Here is a 22,132-nt window from a genome sequence, read left to right on the forward strand (position 1 = left end):
TAATTAAAATAATAATATTATTATTATTATCATCATCATCATCATTAATTATCGTTATTATTATTATCATCATCATCATCATTATAATAATAAAGGACCCATTTGCAAATAATACAAAACATTTGAGTATTTTCATAAATTCTTTAGGGATCAAAATGAAAAAAATGACATAATTTGATTGAGGGTGCTTTTTGGGAATTATGAAAATTTAATGGGGGCAAAGTAGGTAGTTTTGGGAACCAAAATTTGATTCCCAACTCTCCTTGGGAATGATTTCCAAATTTGTGGGTCTTTCATGATTTCAATTTCGATTCCCACTCTTATTTTGTGAAGTAAACATTGTTAATAATTTTGATTCTAGATTTCGATTTCTTAATTAGGGAAGCAAACACACCCTTAATGAATTGGGATGTATACTTTTCTTCATGTGTTGGGTGAAATTTATTGAAAGAATTCAAGTGAAAGCTTAGCCGTTGATTTCAGGATCACGGAAGAGTTGCAAAGTACTTCAATCATATAATGTTTACCACCCATTTCAGAATGTCGATTGCGCTCTCAGTTCTATAGTATATGATTTAATATTACTTAATAACAAAGACACAAAGAGAGTAGTAGGAGCCTTCATTATTTTTTTTCCCAGAATTTTGGGAGCATGACCAGCTGCCATATGTGATTTGGGAATGGATTGTGTAGAAATGCCTGAAAATGGGATACACAAACATGCAACCAATACCTCTCTGATTGGTGGGGTAATCTTTTGGTATTGTAGAAAAAAATCATTCTATTCATGGATTTGGAAATGGGTATTGAAGATTGTTAGCATCGCAACTGGGATCGAAGTGTTCAAGTTAGCATTCCATTCATAGCTTCCTAGGTTCCTCTTCAGTGCAGATATAGAGATCAAAGTGTTCGAGTTAGCATTGAAACTTCTAAGATATTCCTGGAAATTTCAATTACATTTCCTTAAGTTTATCAAACCCTCCCTAAAGTAGTTAAAAATTATTCATGGTTAAGTTACAAATAGTCTAGAAAGACTTAAATTAGACAATGATTATGTGACTCATAAGTAATTTTTTTTTTCTTCACTCGAAACTTGTTTTTTCCCTTATCAATATTTTAATTTATCTAATACAAAAGAGCAAGTTGGCAATCATTAGGTTAGGATCAAGTACTTTGCAAATTTTTTGTTTTGGAACTGAGCGGATGTTGATGCCCTAAATATTCAATAGTAACTAAGTTTTGTTGTAATTGAAAATTATTGCTCACATAGAGGTTTCTGAACAAGCTGCGAAAAAAAAAAAATAACAATGGAAAAATTATCTATCCACCATCTTTGTTTTGTCATAAGTACATATAATCACTATAAAATTTTCATTGTTTTTGTTTTTAAACTTGTATCAATCAATTACTTTGATACTAACAAAAATTAGAATTTGGTAAATAATTTAAATAAAATGACATTTTTAGCCCTAAATCAATTAAAAGATCATTTTATCCTACAAAATTTTGAAAAATAAAAAATTATAATTACAAGAATACCTCTAAATTTAATAAAATAGATAAATCTCAAAGTACAACATATTAAGTTTTGTAATTATAATTTTTTAATTATTTAAAGTTGACTTAGACTATTATCATTTTGGTAATAAATTTAACAATGAAAATCATTTGATAATTGTGATTGTATGATTCATAATTTTTTATTAGTTTGAGATACTACTAAAAACCCAAAAAAGAAAAGGAAAATATTTGAGATGAGTATTATACGTTTTTAGGTCAAAAGGATTTTAAAATTTTAAAATTTTTTTATCTATTAATTAAATGCTATTCACACACCCATTTTATCAATAATATTTTATTAATTAAATAAATGGTAATTACAATATTCTTATTTTTCAAAATTTTATAGGATACAATGATCTTTTAATTCATTTACATTTTACAGTAAAATAGTCATTTTATTTAAATTCTCTAATGGATTTTAATTTTATTAGTGTAAAAGTAAATAATTGATACAATATTAAAAAATTTTGTGATGGTTAAATGTATATATAATAAAATTAATTGGTATAAAGATAATTTTCATAAAATAATAAGATTAAGATGAGTGGTAAATTGAAAGAAGTTGGAGCTCAGAGTGTTAGATTAATTTTATATTAATCTAATATATTTGGGGCCACACATGAAATAAATAAAATGTGTGTGCTATTATTTAATAAGCCAAGAATTAAGTGATCTAATTGAAGTTCATTAAATGGTTAAGGGTATAATTATTGTGGATTAAATGCATAGATACCAGAATTTAATCATCACTTTAATGAGGGGCTGAAGTGATTATTATCATAAATACGTGACTGTTGGGTTTTCTAAAAGAAAACTAATAGTCACGATATTTATATAAAAAGGGGTTATGGTCCCCAATCTCTCGAATAATCTTTTGTAATTCTCTAATCCTCTCAAAGAGAATTCTAAACTCAAGAAAAAGAGAAGATTGGAAGTCCATCTCCTACACTCAAGAACCACTACGAATCACCATGGATTCAGGTACGCTTCTGCTTTCGTATTTCTCAGTAATTTAATATGGATGTTATGAAGATTAAGAGGACAACACAGAGAGATAAAGTAAAAAGTCAGGGTAGCACTTAACCCTCTGGTGACTGGCCGGCGTACTTGAGACAGAAATTTAGTGACAGGTATGACATTCAGATTATACCAGTAAAGGGTAATATTTCTTCCATCTACAAGAAGAGAAATATATTATATAAAAAAAAAAAAAAAATGCTTTCCGCTGCACAATGTCAATTCCAATAAGGTTAAAAGGGTACGTGAACAAACAACAAGGCAGTACTCTGACTATAAGAAGGATGCGGTGCCCAGCATTACAGATGATAAGTATGAGTTGGAAGGATACTCTTCAGATAATGACAAGACATCATTTTATAGATCAATAGAAAATGGGGAGGAATCTGGGGATGAAGGATTTTTGTTTGTGAGTTGATCGAATAGAATGGTTATTCGTTTAGGTCAACGATTTAAAGATGTATGTCAGTTTCGACGAGCTCTTGAAGTAATTGCAATACGTGAAGGGTTCAAAATCTGCATTGTGTAGAATGGCAGCAAGTTTGTAATTTGTGAGTGTGCCGCCCTGTGCTGTGACTAGAAAATCAGTGTCAAATCATTCCAATGGCAAAGGTTTTCAGGTAGCACAGCTTGTGCAACATCATACCGGGAAGAGAAAAGCTATAGAACTTCAGATGAGTTCAGAGAGGATTGCTACTATGTACCTTCATTTACGGAAATTTTAACGAGATATACCACCTTTATCGAAGAACGGATTGCTGCCACGTACGCTATGAAATGCCCTCCGTGCGTTATACTAGAAGATGAAAAGAGAACAAAGAATCTGCTTGGAATTGATCAAGCTGATGGATATTCTTATCTATTAAAGTACATACAGGGGATGAAACATATCAACCGTTAGAATTTCGTCATATTAAAGAGGGATAGTGAAGTAGATGGTGATGAAGATATTTTCAAAAGAATGTTTGTTCTCTTACATGAACCTGCTTATGCTTTCAAGTGTCATCTGAGGAGATTCCTTGCTATTGATACTTGGGAAATCAAGGGCCATATAGAAGTGTTATGATGGTGGCAGCAGGAATTGATGCAATTAATGGGATTCTGCCCATTAAAATAAGAAGCTATGGAGATACCATTGAAGATAAAAGAATTGTTTAAAAAATATTAAGAATGTATTCCTTCAAAATTTGATCATATGTTGTTGCTGCTATCGAAGAAGCCAAAAACTTATCTCAGTTCTCCTTGCCTGAAACCAATGAGTTATTTCGAGGCACATGAGCCAAGAATGAGTAGATTTACTGAATAGTCAACTGAACAGGTTTTGCAGTCAAAGCTAAAATCAAAGGACGAAAGGGTGGAAAGTTTGAAAGAGGCAGCAAGAAAGAGGGGGCTTCATCAAACAATGGCGGTGACAGGAGAAATTTCAAAAATCACAGGCAGTAGAAAAATGTCGTTATAAATACACAACTTGCAATAAATTAAATTATATGGATATAGAATGCTGATAAAGGCCAAAAAAGGGAAGCAAATTTTTTAAAAGACAAAACTGAAGATCAAATGTCGTGTACTTGCTTGAATGGTCAAAAATAATCCAATAATGTTTGGTATGTAGATAGTGGATGCAGTAATCGTATGACAGGAGATCGAGATTGTTCTGTTAGTTTGGATGAAAAAGTGACTTCACAGGTGAAGCTTGGAGATAGCAAACTACAAAGCTTCCAAGGCAAGGGGATTACTTCGGTGCCGAAAAATAATGGTAAATCTAAACTAATTCCATATGTTATGTGTGTTCCTGGACTGACTCAAAATTTATTAAGTGTTGGCTAGCTTATTAGAAAAGAATACATGGTGAAATTTGATAGTGATTACTGTATAATTGATAGAAGAGATAATCAATTGGTGGCAAAAGTACAGATGTCTCTAAATAAAGTCTTCCCATTAATTATGCCAGCAAAAGAAGAGCAAGGCCTACAAGCAGAAAAAATTAATGAGTCATTTTTATGGCATTGGAGTTATGGACATCTGAATCATAGATCTTTAAAGGTCCTAAAAGAGAAAATTTTGGTGATTAGCCTTCCATCTATCTGAAATGAAGAAAATGTCCGTATGTGAAGGATGTATCTCAGGCAAACTCCGCAGGATTCTATTCACTAGTGTTGAAATGTTAAAAACTGAGCTGATAGATTTGTTTGGATATTGAGAAAATGAAAGAAAATGAATATTCCAGATCTCTGTTATTTTCCTTATTATTTCAAGACTAAAAAACTTAGTTACAAATCTCAGTTGAAATGATTATATACACATACAACTAACACAGAGCATAACCAAAACGATATTAACAGAATACAGAGAGTACATAACAAACTTTGCTGAGTTGTCACTCTAACTCTTAATTGCTAAGCTGAATGGATATCAAATCACACGTGCCAAATGTGTGGTTTCTCTGTATGCTTGGTGAGCTTCCTTAACAGCCCCCCTCAAACTCAAGGGACATGGATGCACCTTGAGTTTGGCTCTAAAATAATTGAAATGAGTAAATGTGAGGGGCTTTATCAAGATGTCTGCAATCTGCTCTTCACTTGGAATATAGTTGATTTCTAGTTCTCTTGCCAGCACTTTATCTCTAACAAAGTGCATGTCTAACTCAATGTGTTTTGTTCTTGAGTGATAAACAGGATTCTTAGCCAACTCTGTTGCACTCACATTGTCACACCAAATTATTGGTAAAGATGTGCATTCAATCTTAAGCTCTTTAAGTAATGATTGTATCCAGGTGATTTCTGCACTTGCAGAGGCAAGAACTCTATACTCACTTTCTGCACTTGACCTTGTGACCACAGTTTGTTTCTTTGATGACCAAGACACCAGGTTGTTTCCAAAGTAAATGCAATAGGCTCCTATCGATTTTCTATCATCAACATCACATGCCCAATCTGTATCAGTGTAACCTGTAATTCTCATTTCTCCTCCAGCTGAAAATTTTAGCCCATAATCTTCTGTTGCTTTCAAATATCTTAGGACTCTTTTGCAAGCTAATATATGTGGAAGTGTTGGTGCTGCCACATATTGACTCAGTTCATGAACTGCAAAAGCAATTTCTGGTCTTGTTAAAACCAGATATTGCAGGCCTCCAACTAAGCTTCTGTAGCTTGTTGCATCTTCAATATACTGGCCTAGATGACCTTTAACTTCCCTTTGAAGTTTATAACCTGTAACCATTGGAGTGTCACAACTCTCACATTCCAACATGTCAGCTTTAATCAGTAGATCTCTAATGTATTTCTTCTGTGACAAATACATACTATCTTGGGCGTAAGCAACTTCTATCCCGAGAAAGTATGACAGTGTTCCCAAATCTTTTAAAGCAAACATTCTACTGAACTCTTATATGAATCTTTCTAACTCCTTACTATTTGCACCAATAATTAAAATATCATCGACATATATCAGAATCAATATTATTGACCCATGTATCTCCTTAAAGAAAAGAGATGTATCAGCTTTAGAGTTTTGAAAATCCCAGGTTGTGATTAAAGAGTTCTTCAGCTTGTCATACCAGGCCCTATGGGCTTGTTTCAAACCATACAAAGCTTTCCTCAACTTACATACATGACCAAGTTTTTGCACATCAACAAACCCCTCTGGCTAACACATATATACATCTTCAGTCAACTCTCTATTTAGAAAAGCATTATTCACGTCAACTTGTCTTGCCACCCACGTGTTCATCATAACTAAACTCAACACAATCCTCACAGTACATGGTTTCACAACAGGACTAAATGTCTCAAAATAATCAACTCCTTTAGTTTGCTGAAAACCTTTGGCAATTAGCCTAGCTTTGTACTTAGCTATGCTACCATTAGTGTTCTGCTTAACTCTAAATACCCATTTATTGCCAACAATTTTATGCTTAGCTGAATGTGGAACTAGTGACCAAGTTTTATTTTTTATCAAGGCTTCATACTCATCTCTCATTGCTTGGTACCAATTCTAATCACAAAGAGCTTCTTGAATTGTATCAGGTTCTTTATTGGCTAAAGTTGCAGTATACAGCTTGGGTTTGAAGATTCCAGATTTTGATCTGGTAGTCATTCTATGAGAAGGTTGTGGAGTAAGATTTCTATTTGTGATATATTCTGTGTTTTGTTGAATGATTGTTTGGTTTTCAGGCTGTGTTTGAATTGGTTCTGGATTTTGTGAAGGTAAAGTAAATGATGATGATTCTGATAAAGTATAGTTATCTTGCTCTTGTTGACATGGAATGTCTGTATGTACAGGCATAGAAGGTGTTTGTTGATGTCCTGCTGAGCTTGCTGAGTAAACATCTTCAAAGCTGCTGTGAGGTAAGGATAGTGTGGATAAATGATAGACTTGCTGTGGAGAAAATTTTGACATTAATACTGGTGTTTCAGAATCTTTATTTTGTTGAGACAAATTGAAAGTATTATCAGTTAAGTAAGGAAACATTGTTTCATCAAATATCACATGTCTGAGTATATGAATTTGACCAGAGCTGGTTAGACATTTATAGCCTTTATGAGAAAGACTATAGCTAATAAAAATACATTTGCTTGTATGGAAATCAAACTTGTGTTTATTGAAGTCTCTTAAATATGGATAGCATAGACATCCAAAACACTTCAAAAAGGTATAGTTTGGTTTATGATTAAACAATTTTTCATAAGGAGAGATTAGGTTTAGTATAGGTGTTGGGAGTCTGTTTATATGATATACAGTTGTATGGACAGCATCCCACCAAAATTTGAAAGGGAGAGTTGCCTGAGCTAAAAGAGTTAATCCTAGCTCAACTATATGTCTATGTTTCCTTTCAACCAAAACATTTTGATGATAAGTGTATGGACATGGGTGTTTAAAGAGAATACCATTTTAGTTAAGAAAATCATTAAACACTCTATATTCCCCCCCCCCCCCCCCAGTCAGATTGCAACATCTTGATTTGAGTATTGAACCGATTTTCTACTTGAATTTTAAAGAGCTTGAAAACCTCAAAGGCCTCTAATTTGAGTTTAAGTGAGTAAATCCAAGTATATCTATTGTAATCATCAATGAAACTGATATAGTACTTATAGCCATTCCTTGACACAGTAGGTGATGGCCCCCATAGATCAGTGTGTATTAGTTCTAACACCTTTTTGGTTTTTGTTTCAGTAGTCGAAAAATGATGTTTATGAACTTTACCTAATTGACAAGCTTCACACAAAGAATGTGCAGAAGATATAACAGACTTTTGAGAGACTTTAAGCTTAGGACAAGATTTAAGCAAATGCATCAATATGATAGAACTCGGATGTCCAAACCTTCTATGTAATACTGTCATATCATCAGGTTTCTGGTTACAATTATTTTGAACAGCATGATAACAAGTTTTATTAAGAGCTGTACAATTTGGAGAAGTTAAAGAAACATTCAAAAAGAACAACATAGACACTGGTTTATTCAATTAAAAGTAAGACAAATGAGATGCAGGTGAGGAGTATTTGGGTTTCAACAGCAGCTTGTATAGACCTTTCTCAACAAAGCCCTGCAGAAGAACTTGTCCATTCATGTCCTTTACAAGACAAACATTACCACAAAATTCAACAGATAGAGGGTTGTCAGATGTTGATTTAGAAATGCTCAACAGATTTTTGGTGATTGATGGAACAAGTAACATGTCTTTAAGTGCTATAGTGGTGTGTGTAGGCTGTATGGATGAATATGATGAAGCTCTATATGACAGAAAAGCATTTCCAATATGAGAGATGTGCAAACCTTGGCCATTTCCAATAATAAGCTGATCCATACCTTTATATTCCTCCTTGAGATGCAGATTATCCATATTGTTGGTCAAATAATGAGTAGCTCCACTATCCAAGTACCAACCATCATCAGCAGTTCATTCACAGTTGGCTACAAATGCTGCTGCAGGAGTATAAGAATCAACTCCAGGGTAACAGTTAGTAGTGGAGAAAGGATAACATTTGGTGTTATGTAATTGAGATTATCATAGTCTTAATATCCTTGATGAGGAATAAAACCATCAAAATTACTAAAATAAGCTGCTCTTGGTCATTTACCCTTTCCAAATCCCTTTGGTGTAGGCATATAATCTTCAACAAACCTATGCCAGCAAACATCAGCAGTATGACCAGTCTTAAAGCATATTTGACATGTTATCTCTTCTATATTTTAAGAACTTCCTTGTACTCCATTTGAACCAATAAATCCACCTCTAACAACTTGTGATGGATTCCTAGGTGCTTGAAAAGAATTGAAAGCATTAGTTTGTCCAAGAGAGAATCCTCTACCATATCCTCCTCTGAAACTTCCAGAATGTAATCTCTGAGGATGAATGTTGCCTTTACCAAAGAAATGATTTCTACCAAAAATTTCCAAAACTACCACCAGTATATCCTCCTCTTCTAAAGTTACCTCTGGATTGAGCATAAAACACCTTGGGATAGTATGCATAATTTGCATTAAACATACCTTTATCATCTCGTTCTTGCTCTAGCCTAGTTTCATGTGTAAGTAACAATGCTTATGCATCATCATACTCCATTTTAGATCCAGTTATGAAGGTAGTAATATCACGAAAACCTGATCCTAGTCCATTCAATATGGTTAACATAAGATCCTTTTTTGTTATAGGACTTCCAGCACTAGCAAGTTTGTCAGCTATAGATTTCATTTTGATGCAGTAATCTTCAACATTTAATGACTCATTTTTAAGAGTATTCAATTCATATCTAAGCTAAAGAACCCTAGCTTCAGACTGAACACCAAATTTCTTTTATAGAGTTTTCCAAACATCAAATGAACTTGCACAACTTATAACAAGACTTAGAGTACCTTCATTTATTGATGATAACAACCATCCGAGTAAAGTTTGATCTAGTGATCTCCAATTCTGATATTCTGGATTATCAATCTTCTGAGTAGATCCATTAGCTCCAGCAAGAAGGAGATATTTCTCAGGTGTTGGTTTGTCTCCTGTGATGAAGTCCTCCAGTCGATTTCCTCTAATTGAAGCTAGAACTTGTGAACGCCATAGTAGATAGTTTGAGCAATCTAATTTGATTGGATTCGTGAAAGAGAAATTGATTTGAGTGTATTGATTTGCGTTAGGTGTTTGCTGATTACTAGAGCTTGCTCTGTTTAGCTCTAATACCATGTTGAAATGTTAAAAACTGAGCTGATAGATTTGTTTGGATATCGAGAAAATGAAAGAAAATGAATATTCCAGATCTCTGTTATTTTCCTTATTATTTCAAGACTAAAAAACTTAGTTACAAATCTCAGTTGAAATGATTATATACACATACAACTAACACAGAGCATTACCAAAACGATACTAACAGAATACAGAGAGTACATAACAAACTTAGCTGAGCTGTCACTCTAACTCCTAACTGCTAAGCTGACTGAATATCAAATCACATGTGCCAAATATGTGGTTTCTCTGTATGCTTGGTGAGCCTCCTTAACAACCAGTCTTCCTGGAGAGCCAAGGCCCTACTTGAGTCAGTTCACGCAGATATCTGCAGATGAGCTCAAACTCCATCAATTAATCAAAAAGATATTTTCTACTTTTTGTAGATGATTACAGCAGGCACATGTGGGTGTACTTTCTAAGCTAGAAGTCAGAAGCCTTTACCATTTTTTGACTGTTCAAGGCATTAGCTGAAAAGCAGAGTACAGAAGAGCTGAAGGTGTTCAGAACAGATCATGATAGAGAATTTACTCCTAAGGAGTTCACAAGTTACTGCCAAGAGCATGGAATTAAAAGAGAACTGACCGTCCGTTGTACCCCTCAGCAAAATGGTGTTGTAGACTGAATGAATAGAACGATCGTTGAGATGGCTAGAACCACATTAAAGGCGAAAAGACTGCCCAACAAGCTTTGGGAAGAAGCTGTCCACACAACAGTCAACGTGCTCAATAGATCTCCTACAAAAATAGTAGTAAACAAGATTCCATTTAAAGCGTGGATGAAAACCAAAAGTAAGCTGTTTCGGAGTATTGTACGTGCTCACACTCCGTCATAGCAGAGAGAGAAGTTTGATGAGAACTGAGAAAAATATTCGTTCATTGGGTATAGTGATGTATCCAAATGATACAGGCTGTTGAGTCCAAAAACAGAGGCTGGTGATTTCCAGAGATGTCATATTTGATGAAATGAAGACTTGGAGTTGAGAAACTAATGGTTCTGAAGTTTCAACAGTACTTGAAGAAAAAGCCATAGTTCCCATAATTGAGGAAGCAAGCACTTACAGCAGCTACAGCAGAAGTAAGTCCTGCAAGCTCAAGGTCTCCATCACCCAGGAGAATGTGCTCCCTCAGAGAGATGTATGATGTATGTGACATGGCACTCATTATAATCGAACCACAAAAACTTGAAGTCGCCATCAAAGAATATAAATGGGTTACGGACAGTCTTTGCCATAGGCCATAGCCGCATAGTTAAATATTAAAGTTTATTAGCTAGATGTGAAATCAGCCTTTCTAAATTGAGAGCTGCAAGAAGAGGTCTACGTGGAGCAACCATAAGGCTACATACAGAAGGATAAAGAAGAAAAAATGTATCGCCTGAAAAAGGCACTGTACAAGCTAAAGCAGGCACCATGGGCCTGGAACAATAAAATTGATCAATACTTTTGTCAGCATGGGTTCAAGAGAAGTTCAGTGAACCATCACTCTATCTGGATATCTACAAGAGCACAAATCCAAAACTTGCAGAGGAGTTCAAGAATGCTATGATGCAAGAGTACGAGATGAACGATCTTAGTCTCATGAGATATTTTCTGGGCATATAGGTAACTCAGTCAGAAGAAGACATTTTTAATTCACAAGGAAAATATGTTGAAGACTTGTTGAAGAAATACAAAATGACTGACTGCAATCTGGCAGAAACTACAATGGGAACCAATGAAAAAATTTTAAAGGAATATGGTGCTGAGAAGGTCAATGCATCAACTTATCGCAGCCTTGCTGGATTGCTGATTTATCTAATCGACACAAGGCCTGACGTAGTGAATGCAGTAAGCATAGTGTCGAGGTATATGCATGAGCCAAGCAAGCTTCATTCCGCAGGAGCTAAAAAGATCTCTTATGATATGTCAAAGGAACCAAGGATTTTGGAATTAAATACGTTCAGGAGGCGAAAAGTAACGTGACTGGCTACACCGACAGCGATTGGGCCGGATCTGTTGATGACAGGAAAAGTACTTCTGGGTTTGTATTCTGTCTGGGATCAAATTAACAGGATGTGTTGAAATATTAATTTGTAATCTAGAGAAATATTTAGGTATCTACAAAATATCTTCAAAAAAATATCTACGGATGTTAGAAATATCTAAGCATCTAAAAAATATTTTTAACAATACTTGTATATTATTGAGGCATCTATAAATATCTAAACAAAAGTTGTAGTTAAAAATTAGCTATAGAGAAAAATGTAAATGTGTGGTGATGTGTGGTGAGTGTTTGTCCTAAGGCCTATGAATACATGACCATGTCTCCAATTGAAGCAATGAAGCAAAGAACAAAAAAAAAATTCCACTTGTAAACTCTTTCCAACTTCCCATCATCTTTAATCAAATATTCTTGATAAAAAATAATTTTCACTTTTAGTTATTCTAGCCCACTATCTTCCCCTGCTTCAGCATTAGTTATTCTATACCACCTACTACTTGAGGATTATTTTTCCAAGAATTTAATGCTTTTTTGAACTTGAAAGAATGTTGTGGTACTCTGTGATAATTAAAATGTCTGCCGAACTTATATTGTAGCTTTGTTAAGTATGTGATGACATCGTAGCTAACTTATTTCGTTCCCCACCTAGTAAGTAATGAAGTTGTAAGCACCTTAATGACTATAAAAATATCACACTATAATAGATTTCATTGATGAGCACTGAGCAGTTGTTATATGCTGCAAGTCGTAGTATGGCATTTCATGCGTACGTCGGTATGTGAAGTTTGGGGAAGCTAGGCCGTGCAGAAGACGCTGGTTAATGGGCGTTAGTCGAAGGAAGCAAAAACCTTTTTTGACTTGAAACATAATTCGTTTCCCATTTGTGTGATTAATGAAATTTCTCCTTTGACTAAACAAATAAATTTATTACTGAAATTAAACAAAAGTAATTTCTGATCACTTATTTGATTGCCATGACTGTCTGCGTTTGACACCAAGAGGACCAATTTGTTGTTATTTATGACCTTCTTACTACTACAACATCTTTTATGTTGGAATTGACCCAAAAAAAAAAAAAAAAATTGATACTGATGTCAGATTTGTTGTTTCTAACAAATCAGTTGCTTTATCGTAGTTGCTGTTCCCAGTAACATACATGCTGATGCTGTAGATAAATATAATTCTTGCTGCTGACATCATACATTCTTGCTAAAAAACAGTTACCCTTTCTTCACCGCCATCCTTGGTACGTTTAGTGCGTCACATGACCACTTAATCACCGCAAGATCGAGATGCTTTTCATCTAACGGTTAGGCCGCTAAAAGAGGTGCCCGGCAAAAAGCGGGCTTGAGATAGGCTTTTGCAAGTCTAGACTCAAGCCCACTTTAAGATAAGCGTGAGGGTCGGATTTGAGATTTTATTTATTTTTTTAATTTTTTTAAAATTATTATAAATTTAAAATGAATTAATAATCAATAAATTATTATAATTATAAATAAATTAAAGAAAATAACTATTTCAAAGTAAAATAATAAATAAAATAAATAAAGGTTTATAAATTTATTTTTTTTAATATTGAATTCTCTAATTCAAATACTTTCTTAATTAATTAAAGAATAAGAGAGAGTTTTGTATTATAATTTTAATTTTTTTGAATCATCGTTGATTTATATATTAAGAATTTAATTTTTTAATTTTTATGTTATTTTTTTAATTTTAATTTATAAATTTATTTTTTAAAAAAAAAGAATAGATTTAGACGTGGCCCATATTTTTTTTTCTTGACCCTTTGTTTAATCCCTCATGTGTGAGGACCGGTGTAGACTTTTTTGTCACCCTACCTAGAGGACGCATAATAGACATGACCTACAAGTTAGCTAACAAATGCATTTTAATATTAATAAAAGAAGTTTTTGGTACTTTTATATGTCTGTTAATTTTTATTTTACAACAACGCAAAATAAGAAAATGTGTTTGTTAAGGACTAAACAAGACCTTTTTCAATTTTCTAATGAAAATCAAACCATCACCTTGTTTTTCACTTCACTTTAACAAAGGAAAGTGAAAACAACTTTTTAACGTTTTCTTATTTTTGTTTTTTCTGGATCCCACTAAAGTTACAACTTTCATGCTTTTTGTTTGTGAACAATAGTGCATAGGTCTCACAATCTACTCACTTGGTTAATAGTATATTATTTATTTATGTTATAATTTAACTTTTTCTTTTTATAATATGCTAATAAATTTTAAAAATAGTACGCCAATATTATTTTAATTCTTTACTGATAATAATAATTAGTGTTTGAACGAATATCCAATCACTATAATTATATATCATCTATAATTTATGCATATAAATTATCCAATATTATAATTAAATAAAATATGCCCTTTTGTAACTGTTTTAGTTGTTTATGTTATTTGTTAAAATTAACATCTATAATTATAATAATGAAAAACCATTTAAATAATTAGATATTGAAAAAGGTTTCATTAAATTATTTTATCATTCTATTTCATTATCTCTAAATCGTCAGACAAACAACCAAATGCACTTATACTGCTTTATTTTCATATACTATTTTATAACAATTTTTTAAATTCACCAAAAACTAAACATTCTTGTTCTATAATGTAATTTATGAAAACTTATGTTATGCATGTGGCGTGGATTTATAAAAATAGTTGGGTAGAAATATCCACACCCAATAATTAAACGGTCTATTAAATAATTAAATGAAAACTTATTTAAAACTCAAACTCCGACAAAGGCAAAGGAAGTACTTTGATTATTTCTTAAACCATTAAATAGTAAACTTTTTGGGACATTATTCTTTGAATTACATAACATTTAAATTTGCATTTATTTCTTAGATTGGGAAATTGAAATGGAGGAATGAAAATGATTCTATTGTTTGCTTACTTATTTTACATTTAAAAAATAAAATGGAATTAGTGAGACTCACCAAATTTGAGATCGAGAAATGAGAATTTCATCTATATGAAGGAGTGGGAATGTTATTTCCATTCCTTAAATTTACCATGTTGCCCTTTTTTAAATTTTGAAATTTCAATTTTGTCTGTATTACAAAATTAAATAATTACTCTTATAAATGTTTAATTATAATAATTATTATAATTAGTTACACTAATAATAATACTAATAATAACAATTAAAAGTGCAGTGCCATAGGAAATTACTAGATATAAACTTTTTTTTCTAAAAAAGTTATTATTTTTTAATATTTAATTTATAATTGCATAATTGTATTATTTAGATGAAAACCCGCGTGGCTGCTGAGCGATTGTACCCAGCGGCGATAGCATTTTAAAATAAAATCTAGTCATCATAAGATAGTTGACCTTTCCCAGTTCCTTCCAGTTTCCCGCCAAAACAAAGCACTTCCCGCCAAAACAGAGCACTTTACCCGCGCACTTCTCCCGCCAGAAATGGAACTAGGCCCTACCGAAACCTATCTCCGCATTCTTTCGCGCCAGGTTAAATCTTTCTGACCGTGTGTGACTGTACGTCTCTCTCTCTGCGGTACTGAACCCAGCAATCCATGGCCGAAGAACGAAAGCTGAGCTCCATGAAACGTGCTGCTACGGCCAATGATCTTCATCCGACGGTGGGGATGTTCACTCGCAGCAAATCCGAAATGTGCCTTCATCGCAACCGCTCCGGCCGGGTCCGCTTCGATTCTTTTCCTCTACCGGTTTCCGAGAAACGCAGAAGAACAGCTCTGCGTCAAGATTCTTCCAGTAGTGTCGACGGTGGTGATGACGACGTGTCTTGCATTTTAATCAAAGATCTACGCACAAAACGTGTTTTCTCAAAGAGGTTCCCAATGAATTCTTTTTTCGAGCCCAAAAAGGTCGAAGAGGGTTCGGTTGAAGAATCTGCTCAATCAACACCGCCAGATATTGACTTTTTTGTTGATACCAAAGTGGCGGAGGAAGATGGAAACCCTAATGTGGGATCTGTTCCGGAGAAGCAATCAAATGAAATCGATCAGAAGAATTCTAGGATCAAATCAGTAAGAGCTGACATTTTATGTTATTTATTTTTTTCATAATAATAATTATTCATTTGGCATAGAATGATTTGATTTGTTCTGGGTTTGTTAAATGTATCCAGTTTCTTAGGCCGTGCTCTCGAGTTAAGCTTTTTAAAGCACCAGGTTCGGTCAGTTATAGAAGACTGCTCCCCTTTCTGATGGATATCTCAGAAGAAAATTCTGGTAATTTCTAAGCTTCTCTATATTCTATATTATTAAATTTCTGTAACAATTTGTTTGCACATATTATGTTTTACTAAAAGATTCATGAACTTTCTTTTAAATAGTGTCTGTAGGTGGTGAAAAAATGGTTGTAGAAGAAAAGACACTTTTAACTTCTCACGGTCGTGAAAATTTGATAAATAAACCGACGACAGAAATTGGTCCCGCCAAAAGTAATAATCTGGATTCTGGTAATCGATCGAACTCAACTCCCTTTGAGTGCATTGAAGAACCCTGCAAGGCTCAACAATTTTCTCATGCCTTGATTTCAATGGTTGATGAGTGGTCAAAGCCAATTCTGAAAGGAGGAATTGAGAAATTAAACTTCAAGAATAACTCGGTCTTGTTTAGTTCCTGCGACGGAAAGTTGATGGCTACTGAGGAAACAGAAAATATTGGTGTTGCTAATCCTGAAAATATGAACAATTTGATCTGTGGTGAGTCCTTGGCCATGGAGGAGAAGTGCAATTCTGGTAAAGATAATGAGGATGGGAAGCGTTTTGATGACACAATGCAGTCTGAAATTGAAGATGTTCATAAATTTGATCTAGGTGGTTCTTCTGCAGTTAGCATTCCAAATGATGGAGATTCAAACCTGTCTGATGGGGAGCTGAATGAGAGCTTAAGTAATGCAGAGCAAAAAGATTATCACAATGGTGAGGTTCTGGACCAGATTGACAACACAAATAAAGATTACACCCCAAGGACATCACCAGATGGTGACATCTTTGGTAAGCCTGAAGTGGCTCAAAATGGTGGTATTAAAAAATGTATGCATAATGAGGATGATATTCCTGGGAAGCCTTCAATTGGAAGTAGCCATAGAAGCAATATCCCTGCTAATGACAAAGCAACTGGCTCCAGCCGCAGGAGAAAACAGGTAAGATACTTTTATCCTTTTAAATATTACGATCTTATAGCTCATTTGAAGAAATCAGTATTATTTTGGCTGGATATTATCACGGAGGATATATCAATTAGGCAATACTGTTTTACTTTCATTATTAGGCTGAGAATATACCATCTTATGTGCTAAATTGTTCTTGTTCTGTTGATAGGGTATCAAGCAACTCTCACGGTTGAAGTTATTCAGAACTCCAGGTTCAGTGAGTTATAGAAGGATGCTTCCGTTTTTGAAAGATGTTGCAGAAGCTAGTTCCTGTAAGTTCTGTTTTTATTTCTTATGATTGGGGCTGTATTCTAGGAAGCTAACGTTTCATCTATTTATCTTTTAGGTGTTTCTAGAAAGGACCATGTTCTGAAACTTGAGAAAAAATTAGAAGCAAATCCTCCTTCACCATCTTTTGTTTCTGATTATCAAGAAATACCCTGTGGAAATCCTAAAGGTAATGATTGCCATGCCGCGCATTGCACTGGTCACTGTAATGCTTTGCCAATCTTAGCAGCAGATGCTTCTTCAAATGATCAAGAAATAAATTCAAAACTATTAAAAGATGTTAATGAATCTCTGAATCCACTTAATAAGCAGCAGGAGCAGGATGTTCATTTTGAACAGGATATATCAGATACAGGTAGGAAGTTGGAGAGTGGCCCTGAAATCATGGATATAAATCATGAAATTATTCTGTCAGGCACCCAATTACGTCCTCATTCTACTTCTGGATCTTTCTGGACAAAAGATGATAAAGAGGCATCATCACCTCCATCATCTTTGAGTATCGAAGAGGATTGCAGTAATCCAGCAATAGAAGTTAGCGATGATGCAAAGCCAATTGAAGCAGATAGCTTGCATCAGAAATCATCCCTCCATGCAACTTCTTTTTGTTTGAATACTTCTGCTCCTGTTTTTAAGAAAGGGATTCTTAAAAGAAATCCCCGAGGATGCAGAGGGCTCTGCACTTGCTTGAACTGTTCTTCCTTTCGCCTGCACGCAGAGAAGGCATTTGAGTTCTCAAGAAATCAGATGCAAGATGCTGAAGAAGTGTGTTTAGATCTGATTAAGGAACTATCATACATACGGAATATGTTGGAAAAATCTCCTTTCAGCACCGATGGTCATGCTCTTGTCAGTGGCAGTCAGGTTAGTACTGTATAAACATTAGATACAGTTTTCTTCTGTAACTTCTCTGTCTATTATAGCGGGCTACTTTCGATTATTTTCAGTGACTGCTTCATGGTTGGTACTCTAGCTTCTTTTTTTTTTAAGAAATATTGGCATAATTAGTACAAACTTATCAAAGTTCTGTTTACAAACACATCATGGCGTGCTCTGGATTATTCTATGCTAGTAGACACAAAACATAGGTAGACTTGGATTCTCAACTAATATTTCCTACAAACTGGCCTACATTTGAAGTAGCTTGGTTAGATAATGAGAAAGGTTACTCGTTCATATCCAGGAGTGAACCTTCAGCTTTAGTCCGTGAAAACATGCAATTGAATATTAAAAGAGCTTTATCTTATAAAATTCAGACTAAGGTCAGTGACATTAATTGTGATTTGATCATTCACTGGATGTCTAGCATATGATTACACATTACTCTTGTTCCAAGCTCTTGAATCTTGCTTTGGATGCCCAATGTACCATTTTAATCTGTATTTGCTGAAAATTATTGTTGTTTAATTTGAATCCAGATCTATTAGAAATTTTTCTAATTGAAAATTTTGGCACGTCGGATACTTGAAATTTCTTATTTGAAGTTCATATGTTTTTGAAATCAGATAAAAGAAGTTTGTAAAAGAGCATCTGAAGTGGAAGCACTGGCACAAAACCGCCTTAGCGAAATGAATTTTGATCTCAACATTCATTGCAGGGTCACTGTAAGTTTACCTTCAATTTTCTTCTAGCATTAATCAGTTCCTTTTTAATATTCACTTTGATCTCAACATGTAACAACAGCATTCATCTTGTTTCTTGTAGTGCACTCAGGGACCAAGGGTGAGATTTGCCAATTATGTCGAAGAAAAAGTGATTACAAAGCCAGACTTGCCAAGAAAATATTCTGGATTAGGAAAGACAAAGAGAAAAATAATGTTGGCCGAAAGAGAGATATGATGGAAACGTGGTGAAAATTTGACGGTTTGTAGGCATGTTTCTATGCGCATCCAAGGAGTTTCTATCTTCAAACACAGATCTTCCTTTCACAGATAACTTGTTGGAACATGTAGATAAGGAACTTGCTCACAGTTTCGCCCGTTCTTGCATTTAAACGTACTTGCATCCAATGTTATTGGAATGCTTGGACGCTCAAGTATGAGATCTTATTTTAGTTGTGCCGTGTGCATTGCATTGTGACAGGAAAAAATGTGCTCAAATTCTTAGAGAAAAATTCTTGACATTCATATGTGATATGTACCAAATATTATCAATTGTTGACAATTGTTTTTAGTTAAAGTTTGAAATATATAAAAGACAATTAAAAAAAATTATTCCTGGGATAGTAATACAATACCTAAAAAAGAGTGAAAAATTACTATGCTTTTGCATCATTTCTCTTTGTAGTATCATATTGCTGCCTCAGGTCCGAATTTGAATACTGGAAGTGGAAAGTCATTTGCTGAATTAGAGGAAGTGGTATGTTCTGTTTCTGTCCATTCAAATGAGGAAGACGTTACGCTCTTGGTCAATAATTCTATTCTTAAACTAATTAATGGGAGACATACACAGAAAGTATGCATTTTCATAATAATTCTGATTTCAAACATTCATTTTATTCAACAACGTACATCGGTACATGCTGCTTTCCTCAACAGTTCAGAAAATAGTCATTTTGGCACTAACTGAGCTGCTGAACTAACCACTGATCCCTCAGTATTGGAATTGGCTACCAAATTAACTGATATCGAGGAACAATCGCTAAATGGGTTTATTTACAAACACTATCAGAAAAATTCAGAAACTGTAATCTCTGAATGATGAGCATCGCAACTATCCTAAAGAATAACTAGAACTCTATCTTAAGATGGAATCATCAAAAGACCAAAAAAAAAGGGAAATTCTCCTGACAAAATAAATTTGAACATAAAAGATTTGAATTGATGCGGGTACCAAGAAGCTGTTTGTACCAAGGAACTGAAACCCAGCAAATGATAAGTACTCAATGAACAGTGGTTATCAGCCTATCCGAGCCAATTAGATGTTTAGTCTACATGAGCTTGTAGTAGCAGTTCCCTTCTAAGAGAAGAATCTGATATCCAGTGCCACATGGGCACTTGAAATGAAGGATCAAGGCCTCCCCTTTCTTCTGCACACTCACAGCTTCAACACATCCTTCCTCAGAATTGTCCTACAGAACACAAAGTCACTTACAGTTAAGAGCTTTTTGATCATTGCACATCAAACTGGCAGTGGCAAATTTCTTAAAGAATATCAGAAATAGTACTAAGACACAAATTTTCTTTCTTCAGTTTCATCAGCATTTAAAGAAAATCAGTAATAGTACTAAAGACCCGTTTGGCGCGCAGCTGCCCCAAACAGGTCTTAAGACACGAATTTTCTTTCATCAGTTTCATCAGCATTTAAACACTGAATAGCAAGGACAATAGCATGAAAGAAATTGATACCATAATTGCATTATTGTTGCTCTCCTTGTTTACGCCATGACTGCTGTTATCGTTGTTTATGTCTTCATTGGCAGTATCTTCCTCATCACCCAAAAGTTCAACACACTTGCGGCTCATTTCCCTCATGCAATCCCTCATCTTCCTTACCCACTACCATAAACAAAGCACATAACAGTTTCAATCGCAGAATTAAGATCACTCATGAACTATCATCCACAGAGACAACAAAGAAGTGAAAATCTTTAAGCACGTAAACAACCAAGAAAATCAGAATTGAGATCAAACCACTGTATTACCACCCTCTTCACATTTGACCCATAAAATAGCATCAGTACCAAATATAAAATCACATGATAATTAGTCTCTAAACACCAGAATCAAGTTTACAATTGAAAAGCTTTACCCAATAGCCAGAACATAAAAACACATTTATAAATGACAAGAACTCTTAACCTGCAACGTCAAACAGAGACCTTTAAACTTCAACAAGCCCAGTAATCTTCATCCAATTACACAATCAGTAAATACAAAATCATAAGATAGAGCGAGAATCTTGACATAATTATACACCGCAAAAGAACAAAAGAAAGAAAGAAAGAGACCTCGGCATGAGGGTTATCTGAAGAAGAGCTGGAAACAGTCTTGGCCGGAGATGGCAAAAGTTCAGACACGGATCTCCTTAAAGTTGGTGGGCGAGGAGGCAACTTGTTCGAAGCAATGGCATTCGACAACGGAGTTCCAGGGCACTCCGGTTCCGCATTTAGCCGCGGCGAAAGCGGAGGCTCCTCCACCACCGGAGGAAGAGGCGGAATGTAGGGATCAGAGGAGCAGCGGCGGAGCAAGGGAGGAGGAGAAAGTGGTATCTTTGAAAATCCAAAGAGAGAGTGGGTGGTGGTGGTGTTGGGTTTCTTGGGGTTTGGTTGGAGGTGGGTGATGGGGTTTTCAGAAGAGGGGCGTTTGTTGGAGCCACAGCAGGTGCATGGAGGTCGATGGTGGTTATTGAGGTGGAGGTGGGTGAAGCGGTCGGTGGTGGCGGCCGGTTCGTTAAAGAATGAAGAGGATGCATTCATGGCGGCGGTTTCTTGGAGGAGAAGGAGCTCTTCTTCTTCAAGAACTTGTTCTTGCGGGTGATTGATGGTGGCCATTTCTTGATTCATTGTTCTTATTTCTTCTCGTTCTTTCCTTGGTTTTGATTTCTTTCGCTTTAGGAAGGAAAGACAGGGGAGGGATTACAATGGGGGTTTAGAGATTTATATAGAGAGAGAGGCGCGTGGTGCTTTTACACGTAACGGATTTAGTTTACAACGGCTTTACGCGCCAAATAGAATCTGCTTTTTTTTTTATATTTATATATATATTGATTAAAAATAGTTTAGCAAACACGATAGAAAATGGCCCGTCTAGCTCAGTCGGTAGAGCGCAAGGCTCTTAACCTTGTGGTCGTGGGTTCGAGCCCCACGGTGGGCGCGATATAGCTTTATCACCTTCTTATTTTTTTTCTTCCTTGATTTTAGACTTTATGCATTCAAAACAAGAGAGTACGAGGCTGT

At 34.8% G+C, this 22,132-nt stretch overlaps 2 protein-coding genes and 1 non-coding gene across 3 annotated transcripts; 2 read left to right on the forward strand and 1 right to left on the reverse strand.

Moving 5' to 3' along the window:
- Positions 1-15,156: 15,156 nt before the first annotated feature.
- On the forward strand, positions 15,157-19,411 carry LOC18032938. The gene is made up of 7 exons (XM_024180745.1): positions 15,157-15,815; positions 15,917-16,019; positions 16,124-16,938; positions 17,117-17,219; positions 17,294-18,099; positions 18,741-18,839; positions 18,940-19,411. The coding sequence occupies exons 1-7, from the start codon at positions 15,342-15,344 to the stop codon at positions 19,072-19,074; spliced, it is 2,535 nt and encodes an 844-aa protein (XP_024036513.1). The 5' UTR covers positions 15,157-15,341; the 3' UTR covers positions 19,075-19,411.
- A 350-nt stretch (positions 19,412-19,761) lies between these two features.
- On the reverse strand, positions 19,762-21,973 carry LOC18032201. The gene is made up of 3 exons (XM_006420341.2): positions 21,185-21,973; positions 20,583-20,732; positions 19,762-20,305 (listed from the first exon to the last, which is right to left on the reverse strand). The coding sequence occupies exons 1-3, from the start codon at positions 21,737-21,739 to the stop codon at positions 20,165-20,167; spliced, it is 846 nt and encodes a 281-aa protein (XP_006420404.2). The 5' UTR covers positions 21,740-21,973; the 3' UTR covers positions 19,762-20,164.
- A 3-nt stretch (positions 21,974-21,976) lies between these two features.
- Positions 21,977-22,049, forward strand: TRNAK-CUU. The gene has a single exon. It is a non-coding gene; the product is annotated as a tRNA-Lys (tRNA).
- Positions 22,050-22,132: the final 83 nt, after the last annotated feature.

The sequence above is a fragment of the Citrus clementina genome, unplaced genomic scaffold (assembly GCF_000493195.1).
Source record: "Citrus clementina cultivar Clemenules unplaced genomic scaffold, Citrus_clementina_v1.0 scaffold_9, whole genome shotgun sequence".
Classification (NCBI taxonomy): domain Eukaryota; kingdom Viridiplantae; phylum Streptophyta; class Magnoliopsida; order Sapindales; family Rutaceae; genus Citrus; species Citrus x clementina.

Excerpts from the sequence above, each read along its gene's own strand:
- LOC18032201 (XM_006420341.2), bottom strand. The coding sequence starts at position 21,739 with ATGAATCAAGAAATGGCCACCATCAATCACCCGCAAGAACAAGTTCTT. Across the intron at positions 20,733-21,184 it reads CAGATAACCCTCATGCCGAG|TGGGTAAGGAAGATGAGGGA; the intron begins GTCTCTTTCTTT and ends TGTTTATGGTAG. Across the intron at positions 20,306-20,582 it reads GCAACAATAATGCAATTATG|GACAATTCTGAGGAAGGATG; the intron begins GTATCAATTTCT and ends TGTGTTCTGTAG.
- LOC18032938 (XM_024180745.1), top strand. The coding sequence starts at position 15,342 with ATGGCCGAAGAACGAAAGCTGAGCTCCATGAAACGTGCTGCTACGGCC. Across the intron at positions 17,220-17,293 it reads TGTTGCAGAAGCTAGTTCCT|GTGTTTCTAGAAAGGACCAT; the intron begins GTAAGTTCTGTT and ends TTTATCTTTTAG. Across the intron at positions 18,100-18,740 it reads CTCTTGTCAGTGGCAGTCAG|ATAAAAGAAGTTTGTAAAAG; the intron begins GTTAGTACTGTA and ends TTTTGAAATCAG.